Here is a 13,513-nt window from a genome sequence, read left to right as displayed (position 1 = left end):
AATGGATAGATGTCCGAAACGTTGAAGATAGGGTTGATGTTGAAATCGGGAGGTAGTTGTATTTTGTAGGCATTCGGTCCATACTTCTTCAATACTTCAAAAGGACCAAATATTTTTCTTCTGTAATTTGTAAGCAGATCCAGCTGGTAGTCTTCCTTTAGTTAGGTGTATCATGACTAGATCTCCTTCTTTGAACTCCTGCACCCTTCTTTTAGTATCCGCTTACTGTTTGTTCTTTAAATTGGACGCCTCAATGTGTTCTCGAACCTCCTTATGCAATTGATTAATCCTTTCAGCCACCTGCTCCGCTTCCACACTAACATCAATAGAAAGGGGTATGTTAGTTAGGTCCACGGTTAGTCTTACTCTTGGCAAATTAGTATAAATAACTTCAAAGGGGGACTTCCCTGTTGTTCCATTTTGCATGTGGTTAAAGGCAAATTCGGCTTGTGCAAGAGCTAAATCCCATTGTCTTGGCCTATCACCACAAAAACATCTAATAAGATTTCCAAGAGTCCTATTTGTTACTTCCGTCTGACCATCAGTTTGCGGGTGGTTCGTAGTGCTGTATTTTAAGGAGGTGTCGAATTTCTGCCAAAGTGTCTTCCAAAAATGGTCGAGAAACTTGACATCTCGATCTGAAACGATGGTCTTAGGAATGTCGTGTAGGCGAACGATTTCCCTAAAAAACAAATTAGCAACATACACAGCATCTGATGTTTTCTTACATGCCAAAAAATGAGCTATCTTACTGAATCTGTCTACTACTACCAATACGGAATCAAACCCGCGTTGTGTATGGGGTAGACCTTGGACAAAGTCCATAGATAGGTTTCCCAAATAGTTTTTGGCGTAGGTAAAGGAATGTATAGTCCCGTGTTTTGTTTTGTTCCTTTACTTGTTTGACAAATAAAGCATTTAGATACGTAACTAAAGACATCCTTCCTTATTTGTGGCCGAAAAAAACGTGCTCCTACCAAAGTAAGGGTTTTATCTTGGCCAAAATGTCCAGCCAATCCTCCTGCGTGTAGATCTTTGATCAATGCTTCTCGAAGTATGAGGGATGCAAAGTTGATTTCCTTTAAAAAGAAACCCATTGAGGATGCGAAAGTCCTCGGTATTTTTGTGCTGCTGACATTGAGTCCATATAGTATCAAAATCAGGATCGTTTTGATAAGTTGTAGGTAAGGAAGAGAATGCAGTAATTTCTCCCTGTAGGACAGTGAGCAAAGAACTTTTCCTGCTAAGGGCATCAGCGGCCTTATTTAGAGTGCCATTCTTATGTTTGATCACAAAGTCGAATCTTTGTAAAAAAGAAAGCAACCGAGCATGCATTCGGCTCACTGATTTTTGTGTGTGCAGGAATTTGAGGGAGAAATGGTTTGTAAAGAGGATGATTTCTTGGCTTAGCAAGTAGTGCTCCCATTGTTTTAGAGCCCGAACAAGGGCATAAAGCTCTTGCTTGTAGGTGCTCCAATTCTGTTGGGATAGACTTAGTTTCTCGCTAAAATATTCAATGGGATGTTGGTTTTGAGATAGTACTGCCCCAATACCAACCCCAGAAGCATCGACTGCTACTTCAAAGGGTTGGGTGAAATCTGGAAGTTTAAGAACCAGGCTTTCAGTCAGTTTACTTTTTAAGGTCAGAAAGCTACTGGTCTGTGCCTTGCCTCATTGGAAATTTCCCTTTTTTTAGACTGTCAGTGAGGGGGCTAGCTATTGTGCTGAAGTTCCGGATGAATTTTCTATAGAAGGATGCAATCCCTAAGAAACACCGAATACCTTTGATAGATTGAGGCTTGGGCCAATCCGAAATGGCTTTTATTTTTGCAGGATCCATTTTCAACCCATCTATGCCGATGATAAATCCTAAAAATGATATTTCTGAAACTAGGAAGAGGCATTTTTTGAGATTTATGACCAGATTGTTAGTATGTAAGGCTGTAAACAAAGTTTCTAAGTGTGCACGGTGATCATTTCAAGTTTTACTATAAACTAATATGTCATCAAAATACACAACAATAAATTTATGTAAGAAAGGAAGAAGAACTTGGTGCATAAGTCTCATAAAGGTGCTTAGCGCATTTGATGGACCGAAAGGCATGACTAGCCACTCGAATAACCCTTCATTCGTTTTGAAAGCTATTTTCCATTCATCCCCCGACCAGATGCGTATTTGGCAGTATCCACTGCGAAGATCTATCTTAGAAAAAAACTTTGCACCTCCCAATTGGTCTAGGAGGTTGTTTATACGAGGAGGGGAATCTATACTTAATAGTGATCTTGTTTATAGCCCTGCTATCAACACACATTCGCCATGATCCATCTTTTTTCGGTGTAAGGAGGGCGGGCACCGCACACGGGCTAAGACTAGGTTGGATAAGGCCTTTTGTAAGGAGGTCCGCAATTTGATCGTGTAAGATTTTGTATTCGGCCGGGCTTATACGATAGTGAGGGAGATTAGGCAATGTAGCCCCGGGAATGAAGTCGATGTGGTGTTGGATATCTCAAAGCGGAGGTAAAGAATCTTGGGGTTGTAGAAGGGTTGGAAATTTGGCAAGCAGTTGGGCTATTTCCGGAGGGATCTGGGGTGAGGTTTGGTGATACGTGGTATTGAAATCATTGATAACCAGACCCAAAACAGGGGCAGAGTGGTGGAACAGCAACTGTTTGGCAGTGCAAACATGGAAGAGATTGCCTTTTTCTGCATTTTTAAGAGAACTAAGAGAACTATGGCTGGCTAGAGGTAATAGAACCACTGCCTTGCCCATCCAAGTAAACTCATATGTAATTTCCTGACCTTTGTGTACAGCTTGGGTATCAAATTGCCATGGATGGCCTAAAAGGATGTGGCAAACATCCATATCTAGGACGTCACATGTAATTTGATCCTTATAGCTACTACCAATGGATAAAGGGATGGTGCAAAGAGTATTGACAAGGTCCTCCCCGCCTTTGCGAATCCAACTTACCTTGTATGGCGTAGGATGAGGAGAAACTTTGAGGTTGAGAGCTGTAACCAGCTTACTGGAAACGACATTTTCGGTACTCCCGCTATCAATAATGACATTACATACCTTCCCATTGACTGTGCACCTTGTCCGAAATAAAGAATGCCTTTTGTGAGCTGATTGGGCTTTAGGGGCAAGGAGAATTCTTTCCAAAATACAAGAAACCTGCTCGCCTTCATCAGGTTCTAAGTGCGATTTCATCTTCGGATTCTTGGTTGCAAGAATCATCAAAATCATGAGAATCCTCCACAAGGTTGACTGCCTTCCATTGAGGACACTCATTGGATAAGTGTCCTACTTGCCTGCAGCGAAAACACTTTCCTAAAGTAGGTCTAGTGTATGCGCTGGGTGTTCTTTTTGCCGACTGCTCTGTGTCTTTGGATCATCGGGACTTTTCCCTTTAGAGTTAGGGACAGTGCTGATTGTGGCCTTATCGAACAAAGAAGATCCCTTTCTGGAAGAACCCGCTTGATTGTTGCCTACAGTTCGTCTTTGGTACTGATTTCGAAACTGATTTGTCTGTTGTTCCTCAACTGTGATGGCCGTGGCGATTGCTTCATCCAGGTAGCCAATAGGTTGTAGTTGAAGCTTTTCCTTTATGTCTGCCCGAAGGCCACTAACAAATCGAGCCACCTGGTATTGATCAGATTCACCCAAATTCGTTCTTGCCCCCAACCTATGGAACTCTTCCGTGTAATCAGCAATAGAACGAGTCCCTTGTTTGCAATTTTGATATTGATTGTATAGTATTTGCTCGAAATTGATAGGTAAAAATCTAGCTCGCATTAGTTTCTTCATTTTCTCCCAAGTACGAATAGGGGCCTTACCGAGACGATACCGATTAGTCTCCAACTATTCCCACCAAGCTGATGCGCTGCCTTTCAATTTGAGAGCCACCAGTTTTACCTTCTTGTGATCGGGGGTGGACATATATTCGAAGAAACTTTCGACATTCTTGATCCACTCAAGAAAGCCCTCAATGTCCAATTTTCCATCAAAATGAGGAAGATCTACCTTCATCTTGTAATCACTTTGCTCTCGAGGATTATGTTGGTTGTAAGGGTGCTGTCGTCGGCCATCTCCCCAATGCTGTAGGTCCTCCTCATCACTGGACGAATCCATGTTAAATTCTTGTCGTCGGGGAAAATGACCATATCGACAATGAGCACGATGATCCCTTTGCCATCCTTGATAATGTTGAGGAGCAAAAATAGGTTCTTGATAATCTCTAGGTGCCTTGGCATAGACTTCTTGGTTAGGGGTATGCGGAATGACAGGGTTTCTTCTAGGAATAGGGAGGGGTTCTTGATCAGGGAGGGGATCTTGAAGCAATCTTGGAGTTGGGTGTTGTGTCTCTCGGCCATTAACAATCCCTTGCTCTTGAATGTCCTTTCCATTCTTCTTTCTTGGCTTTTCTTGCTGCACTTGTAGGTTTTCGATCTTATCTACCAAAACATTCAATATTTGTTGAATCTCTACCACATTCCGCTGCAAATTTTCAACAGCTCTTTCAACCATCAATAAACGATTGGTTGATGATCATGGAGAGAGGGCGGCAGTAGCTTTCGCCTCTTTTTCGGCGAGTGAAGAATCTCCCCCAACGGAACATTCTTTTTTCCCGCCATTCACAAAAGCCCCTAGGGTGTTGGATGCTCTGATTTACCAATTTGGTGTAACCAAATTTGAGAGAAAACTTGATTGTATTAGATGATGAGAAAAGATACAAATGACTTCCTATTTATAGGAAAAGTCACGTACAGGGTAATAACAACCCAAGCTTTAAGAATATAACTAACTAACAACTAACTTAAGGAAAGTTAACTAATTGTTAGCTACATCATCGCGTGTCTGTATCTGTGCTTCTTAGCTTGATCCTATTTTGATTGCAAATGAGGCTGTATAAGAGTATAGATAGAGATGATGGCTAGGGTGGATTCTCAAACTAGATATAGAAAAAACGTTTGATTGCATTGACTGAGACTTCCTTGATGAAGTTATGAAGCTGAAAGGTTTTGATGAGAAATGGCGGCAGTGGGTGAATTGTTGTATTCGGGACACTAAATTCTCGATCTTCATAAATGGTAGACTGCAGGGGAGAATTTTGGCTTCAAGAAGTCTAAGGCAAGGTGACCCGCTTTCTCCCTTCCTTTTTCTTTTGATTAGTGATGTTTTGAGTGGTCTAGTGGAAAATATTTTCAGCAATGGTTTGTATGAAGGCTTCTGAGTGGGCTCCAACTCAATACATGTATCAATCCTTCAATTTGATGATGATACATTATTATTCTACAAAAATGATGACTCCATACTAGAACACTTGATCAAGGCAGTAGAACTTTTAAATGGTTTTCGGGTCTCAAGATCCATGAGATGAAATCAGCTTTATGTGGATTAAATATTGATGAGTTCTGGTTTTTTCCCTCATGCGGTCGTTGGCTCTGAAATTCGTTTGGTTCTCCAAACTCTGTAGCAAACAATTTTTCTGAGTTCTGGTTTACAATGTTTTTATCTTCTTTGAGCTTTTATTGCTCTTGTTGTGCTAATTCTTCATTATTTTTTTCTTCTTCTCTCTCTTCTTTTTTACCCCTTTGGGAGTTTGTATCTCGAACATCTTTTTTTCCTTTTCATATATCAATGAAAAATTGTTTCTTGTTACAAAAAATGATGAGTCAAAGGAGATTCATTTTGCTTCAAGACTTGGCTGCAAGATAGAGCCTTTGCCCTTTCTTTACCTTGGTCTTCCCCTTGGTGGTAGTCCCCAGACAACTTTCTTTTGGCAGCCGGTGTTGGATAAAATCAAGAAGAAGTTAAGATAGATGGAAGCAATTGAATCTATCGAGAGGAGGCAGATTGACTCAGTGTAATTCAGTCCTCTCAAATATTCAAGCTTATTACATGTCACTCTTCTTATTGCCTTCCAAGGTAGCTTTGGAGATTGACAGTATTTGCGCAACTTCCTATGGGAAGGACATGCAGGCGTAAGGTAATAACTTGGTTCAATGGCCTATTACTTCTAAATCTCTTTTGGATGGTGGTTTAGGGATTGGAGGATTAAAAACAAAAACACAGCACTCATGTCAAAATGGGGGTGACGCTTCATCAATGAACCAGATAGTCATTGGCACAAAGTTGTCTCAAGCATCCACGGCTTGGATCCATTAGGGTGGCACATGGTTGGAAGGAAAAATGCTTCTTTAAGAAGTCCATGGAGTAGTATTTCTAGAATCTGGCAGAAGACGAATATTTATTCACCCTTCATTGTGGGGAATGGTAAAAGAGTTCTCTTTTGGCATGATCGATGACTTGGTAACCTACCTTTTACATCTCGTTTTCCTCTTATTTCTAAAGTGCTGTTGCTGCCCAATGGTCTTATAGCTCTGATGTCTGGGATCAGAATTTTCTTACTTGGAAAATCACTTATAGAAGACATTTGAAGGAAGATGAAATTGTTGAATTTAGTAGTTTGTTGGAAGTCTTGGACCTGGTTAAATTATCATGTGCTGAAGATGCTTTAGGCTGGAATTTGGAGTCTTCAAGGAAGTTCTTCGTAAATTCTTTATTCAGTCAACTTTTCAAGTCTTCCTTTGCAGAAGGAGGTTTTTTCAGGCCTTTGGTGAACAAAAACTCCTAAAATAATCAATATTCTGATTTGGATTCTCTTAAACAACAGTCTTAACACGACAAATATTCTTCCAAAGAAGCTCTCTCATTTCCAGTTTTTGCCCTCAGTTTGTATCCTTTGCCTCGCGGCTTCCGAAGATCAGAATCACATTTTTTCGGCTGTCCTTTCTCTTTGAGTGGCTGGTTCTGTCTATTTAAGAGATTTGGGCTTCTTTGGGCTTTCTCAAATGACTATAAATGCAATATTTGAATCCTTTGATTGGTCCTTCCTTACACACAAGAGCTCATCTCTTATGGTCCAATGGAGTCAAAGCTATTATTTCAGAAATTTAGTTGGAATGCAATCCTAGAATTTTTCAATGCAAACACAGCGGTGCTTCGTCCCGATTTGATATAGCCTCTCAAAGAGCCTCGCAGTGGTGTTCTCTCTCCAATTCATTTTTGGGTTATAAGTTCATAGATATTGCTTGAATTAGGAAGCTTTTATATTTTCTGAATAGCTTTGTTAGAGCTTTCTGTTTTAGTCCTTGGTTTGGTGGATTGGTTGTATTGTTTTTTTCTCTTCTCCTTGTATTTTTCTCTCCCTTTTCATTACATCAATAAAATTTGTCATTTCATGTTTTAAAAAAAGAAAAGATGGCAAGTATCAAAAAAAGGGAGGTGCCAATGCAGTTATCCTCCCGAGACGAATATGTACAACATTGGCCAATAAAAGGGGTAGTACTGGTGAACCAGGGATGGACCTAAAAAGTGAATGTCTGGGGAAACCTTGAAAAATTTTAAATTATTATTATTTTTTTATAAGCAACAAACGACTGCAACAGCCTAAGAGACAAAGGGACAAGATGCCCAAGGGGGGTTACATAAATGCCTTCCATGTGAACTGACAGTAAAGGTAGAGTAGTTTCAAAAGGTTTTTGTTGAGGACTCCAATCAGAGTTCAGAGGTGAATTGTACAAGATCACGAAAGTATTCAAAAGAATTTGAATTATCTGAAAAAATTCTAGCATTTCTTTCAAAATCAGCCACAAAATTGCCTTAGAAATGTTAGACAAGCACTTTGACTTTATCCTTGGACCACCATCCAAAAAACACTTTCGAGAGCCACCCTTCAAAATAATTTGGTTGGTCTACACCACTGATGCCTGAAGAAATTACAAAAGTGGTGCCATACTTTCTTGGCCTAATGGCTAATTCTTTTATATGCTTTGAGCTAAAGATGACTGGGATGTATTTCTAACTAATCCATTCTAGAAGTCTTTATTTTTGTTCCATGGATTTTGCATGTTTTGGAAGGTTTTTTATTAAAAAATCTTATGCTTAGCTTGTGTACCTCAAGACTGCTGCTGTCTTTTTTTTTCTTCCTTCTTTTTCTTCTTTCTTCTTTCTTTTTAACATGATTCAAACTTTTAATCGATAAATAAAAAGGAACAAAATTGTTCAAGGAGTGGTTCTATAGTAATAACCTGCAAAGCTTTTGCTTGTACCGTTGTACTGCATGGCTCCTCAGTCTTGCTGATTTTTCTGTGGTTATTTTATATTCATAATTGCAATGTTCATGACTTTTTTTTTTCTTTTAAAATTGTTCATTTATCATTTCATTTTTGTTGCAGGAGATGATGGGGCTTGCATACTTTTTGCTGGACCAGTCAAGAAAGGAAGCTGAGTATTGCATGGAAAATGCAATTAATACTTATTTGGTACGAATACTATTTTTTAATATTTTTTCCTTCAATGTTTTTAGTTGGTACGAAGGCTTTGTTGGTGCTTATTTTCTGTGAGGCAATTTTAAGTTGTCCCGTACATGAACTCTTGTTTGAGATGAAGTTAAGTTCTTTATCAAATATATGCATTTCTATCTCATTAGTAACTAGATCCATCATTTTTCAAATTTAAAAACCATTTGCAGACAGGTGAAAATTGAAACTTGCAATTCCCAAGCATATTTTGTCCATTAATACAGAAGGGTCCAAGGATTGCATAAATGTCCTACCATAAGCTATCAACTAATTCAAATATATATCATAGAGGACCCGTTGCCATCATGATACCTTAATGTTATGTTTCCCCAATTAAAAATTTAGAGTTGAGAATTTGTAGGGACAGGTGTGGGCTATGGCTGGGTTTAACGCTTTTTACTGGGCTCCTATCCTTGAAGGAGTTTTGTTGTGTCTTTTATGCTTGACAACTAGAGCTCTATTTGTAATTTTTAGGTCTATTCCGTTATACAAGCCTCTTTTATAGTGAGCTTTTCTCTTTTTTGTATCACCTGTTTGGATGTATGCTTTTATTTATCTTCATGTAAGCTTGGTTTTTCATCAAAAGAAAAATTAAAGAAAGATCTAGGGGTAAGTTAATGCGTTTGGGAGAGTTTGATTGGATGATCTCCTTTTTGACTTTTCTTGTTTTCTTTGTGGTTGATATTCTTAGGACTTTTTTTGGATTAATATTTTCTTTTAGAATTTTTTATGGAGAACTAAACTTTTGTCGAGATAAATGAAAGAACAAACAGCAAAAGGGGGCTATAGAAAACACATAACAACAGGAAGTTTCAAACGAGACAAACAACAAAAATAGGAAAAAAAGATTAAAAGATTAGCTCAAACTGTTAAGAATTTAAAAGAAAAAATAATTACGACTCTTTGGTCATAGAAACTAAAAAGGAGGCTTTAAATTAAACCGTGGACCACCCCTCCCCCTAAAAATTGTTTTAGTTCTCTCAATCTAGATATCTTCACAATATATGATCCAATTACTCAGAACCATACTTGCAGACAACAGACCACTGTTATCCTTGCAACACAGAAGATTTTGATAAAGTTAGTTGTGTTCGTCTTTCATGGATAACCATCTAAGCAAACAACTTGATCTTCTTGGTAATTTTAACATTCCTACATACATTCCGAAGTGAAGATAATACAGTGGTGATATAAGGACCAGGGGGCAGGGGGACACAAAAGCGACAAGAATCAATAAGAGAACCTGCAAAAAGAATTAAGGATCCAAATACGAAAATTTCTGGACTCTAGGTGAACACAAAACCCATGCAATAGAAGAGCAAAAAGATACACCAGAAGTTACCCTTTTAGATAGCAAACGCCCAACACCAAAGTTGTATAAAGTGGAATCCAAGAGAAAGGAGGGATAGAAGCTATAGAAGCAGACTTCATCAAATACATTTTGGATCAAATTAGACTTGATGAACGGTAAATAATTACATGTAAACAAGGATTTAATAAGCAGTTACAATACATGAAACTAGAACATACAGATTCTACTTTCTATTCTTGTAATCTTTTTTCTGTGAAGAAAACGATTTATAAGTTATCCTAGAGCTAACTTATGTAACTAACCTTCCCACTGCCACTAACTCGTGAAAATCATGCCTTAACATAGATACCTTAGATTTGGAAATGATATTTGAGGAAAGGTGGAAGGAGGATACTTGAATAACTATATTGATGCTATCTGTTTGGTAGATGTTTTCCTAAGAAGCTTTGTATATAGTGTGTTTTTAAGGTCTATAAAATTTTCATTCGTCAATTGGATTTAAATTCATGCAGAAAATGGGACCATCTGGTCACCTAAATGCAACACGCTGTGGTCTTTGGTCGGCAGAGATGTTGAAGGCAAGAGAACAGTACAGAGAGGCTGCTGCTGTTTACTTCCGTATTTGTAATGAGGTAGGTCGTAAGTACCTCGATACCAATTACAAAGATTTTTTTGCTTTGAAGCACTTCTCTACCTTTTTCGTTTTAAAAATTTTTAGGAACCTTTACATTCTGCTGTCATGCTTGAGCAAGCATCGTATTGTTACCTGTTATCCAAACCTCCTTTGATACGCAAATATGGATTTCATCTTGTTCTTTCTGGTGATCGTTACAAAAGAATGGATCAAGTACGTATATTCCATAATCCAAATATTTGGCAAATAGTGTAGCTTGATTAATATTTCATAGGTTTTTTAAGCCACTGGTATTGGCCTTTTCAGATTAACCATGCAATTCGTACATATAGAAATGCAATTGCTGTTTTCAAAGGAACAGCATGGAGCCACATCAAAGATCATGTACATTTCCATATTGGACAGTGAGTTTTTTATTTTTTGATTTTTGTAACTTCAGAATATATTTTTATTTATTTCTGATGAAGCAATAGTTTACTTTAATTTCTCCTCCGATGCTACGACATCTATCAAATGTAAGATTTTTATTATATAAAGTTCTCTCTTATAGGTGGTATGCTTCTCTTGGTCTATATGATGTTGCCGTCACTCAAATGTTAGAAATTCTTGACTGTAATCATCAGTCGAAGGCAACACAGGAGTTGTTCCTTAAAGATTTTCTAAAAATTATTCAGGTGCCTCCTTGTGCTAGTTACTTTCTTTATTTGTCAACTGTCACTATTCTGTCAGTCTGCATCAACAGTAAGGCATTCGGTTTCAGCCTGTTTCTCTGTTTTCTTATTCTACACGACTTTTGTTTCTTATTAGAAAAGAATGAGATAATGCGGAAATTCTCTGTAAGTGAAGCACATAGAAGATTTAACAGGCAGTAGCTGTCCCTTAACATCATTATTCGGTTGCATGCAATTTTCATCTGTTCTTTCTGAGATGCTTTTTTTTTTTTAATAAATCTTTTCCAAATTTTGAATCTGACACAGGAAGAACTTTTCATTTGATGATTTCTAATTACAGCGATCATTTCAGCACTGTTAGCTCCCAATTATTGAATTATTATATTTTCTTTCTTTCTGATTTAATCGTGCAGAAAGCAGGAAAGACAGTCAAGGTGTTAAAACTACCATTGCCCAAGATCAACTTCTCGTCATTAAAGGTTATCTCTGAAGATCATCGAACTTATGCATCATCTGCAGCTGTAAGTGTAATTTTTGTCATTAGTTTATGGATACGGAAGCCCCTTAAACCATCTCTCTTGCAGTCTCTCTCTTTATCCCTCTCCTCTTAAGTCCTCCCATTTCCTTGTATTTCATTTGAAAATAAATGCTCTTTTAATGTTGATAATGACGCTTTATTTTTTTTTCCTACCTGGTTTAGTCCCATTAGAATGTGAGACCTACTTTAAAATTGAGAACCATTCTCCCAAAAATGGGGACTCCATACCATAAGAAAACCTCAAGTTCATTCCCTTTTCCTACTATGATTTCATCACAGAAGGGTTTGGGGGGAATGCCCTTAAAGGAAAGACTTCCGTTCTTTGGAATTGTGCAGCAAGAGCCATCCTTTGGCTTATTTGGTGGGAAAAGAATAGTAGAATTTTTTAAAACAAAAAAATTTCAACAGATTCTTTTTTTGTGGATATCAAGCATACGGCTTCATGGTGGGCTTCAATACACAAGAAGGTTTTTTGTAATTAGAGTCTCTTTTTGATTATGAAAGATTGGAAGTCGATGATTGTATACTGTGATTGTATAGTCCTTTGGAGAGGGTTTCCTCTACCCTTTGCGTTTAGGTGTTATTGGCCTTTTTTGGGTCCTTTCCTAATATATTTTTCTGTTTCCTATAAAAAAAAAAATTCCCTTTTCCTACTTTGTGGATTCACGACCTATTTTCTAATTGTTTTACATTTTCACCTTCTCTCTCTTCTATTCTACCTATTATTATTAAATACCACATATCCAAAGTATCTTTGCAATTATCTTTGAAACTATGGCCGCAAAGCATTTAGTTAATGTTTAATTTTGTTGATTGATAAGAGGTCCAGCATAGACTGAACTCCCTAAATAGATATTTCCTACAATTTTTCTGGGTGCCCTTGATTCTCCTCTACTTCTTTGCATGGAACACACCACATGGGTCTGAAGATCAAGTTTAATGTACGTCTATAAAGCTTCCAATTGGTGTTAATATGAAAAGTAGTTTTACAATCGAGGCCTATATAGAAACAGTAGCACTCATTTTTTTCCACAACATTTACATTGAGACCCTGTCTCCATCTCTCAAAGTTCAGCTTTATAAGCTCCCTTTACTGATTCTAAAATCAGGAGAGCAATCAATGATTGGGGCACCAACAAATCTCCAGGACCAAATGGATTTGCTGCAAAGTACTTCAAAAGGTCATGAGTTCGGATCCCCACCCCCACATGTTGTACTAAAAAAAAAGAAAAAATCGCGGAACATCCTTAAAGACGACATAAAGAGAGTGATCCACGAGTTTTTTGAGAATGGAATCAGAAATGCCAGCTTAAATGAGACTTACATTTGCCTCAATACAAAGAAACTGGATGCCAAATCTGTGGGAGACTTGCGACCAATCAGCCTTATTTCCTACTTATATAAAGATTATTGCCAGACTCCTAAAAGATTAAAGAAAGTTCTCCCATCTACCCCCATTGACTACCAGCTAGCATTTGTCAAAAGATTGACAAATTCTCGATGCTTCTGTTATATCCAACGAACTCATTGACGAATGGAAGAGGAAAAAGAAAAAAGGAGTCGTTATCAAACTAGACATAGAAAAGGTCTTTGATAAGTTTGATTGGACCTTCCTTGACATCATTCTCCAAGCTAAGGGCTTCGATAATAGATGGAGGAAATAGATTTAGGGCCGTATCTCCTTCGCAAATTTTATCATCATTAATGGAGAACTTCGAGGAAAGATTCAAGTTACTAGAGGCCTTCGTCAAGGAGATCCTCTCTTCCCCTTTCTCTTTATTCTTATTATGGACATCCTTAGTCGATTATTATCACTCTCAGTTTCTGTAGCGGTTTTCATGTTGACAATGACTCCATCTGTATTAATCACTTACTCTTTGTTGGTGACACAATTCTTTTTTCCACCCATGACAAACAGGAACTTACTAATCTTTTCAGCACTGTTAAACACTTTTGAGGAGGCTTCCAGTCTAAACATCAACCTTCACAA

The 13,513-nt window shown here is 37.9% G+C and overlaps 1 protein-coding gene across 2 annotated transcripts in view; it reads left to right on the top strand.

Moving 5' to 3' along the window:
* LOC111019356 (Tetratricopeptide repeat (TPR)-like superfamily protein) overlaps window positions 1-13,513 on the top strand; it is a 39,981-nt gene that overhangs the window by 14,540 nt on the left and 11,928 nt on the right. For both annotated transcript variants that reach the window (XM_088124550.1, XM_088124549.1), the window contains exons 11-16: window positions 8,243-8,329; window positions 10,193-10,312; window positions 10,399-10,527; window positions 10,621-10,718; window positions 10,865-10,988; window positions 11,399-11,506. In XM_088124550.1, the coding sequence (XP_087980676.1) occupies window positions 8,243-8,329; window positions 10,193-10,312; window positions 10,399-10,527; window positions 10,621-10,718; window positions 10,865-10,988; window positions 11,399-11,506 (666 nt within the window). The remainder of the gene's footprint in view (window positions 1-8,242; window positions 8,330-10,192; window positions 10,313-10,398; window positions 10,528-10,620; window positions 10,719-10,864; window positions 10,989-11,398; window positions 11,507-13,513) is intronic.

Source organism: Momordica charantia, assembly GCF_013281855.1.
Source record: "Momordica charantia cultivar OHB3-1 chromosome 5 unlocalized genomic scaffold, Mcharantia_2.0 BLBB01000005.1, whole genome shotgun sequence".
Lineage (NCBI taxonomy): Eukaryota > Viridiplantae > Streptophyta > Magnoliopsida > Cucurbitales > Cucurbitaceae > Momordica > Momordica charantia.
This window is presented reverse-complemented; position numbering and strand designations above follow the sequence as displayed.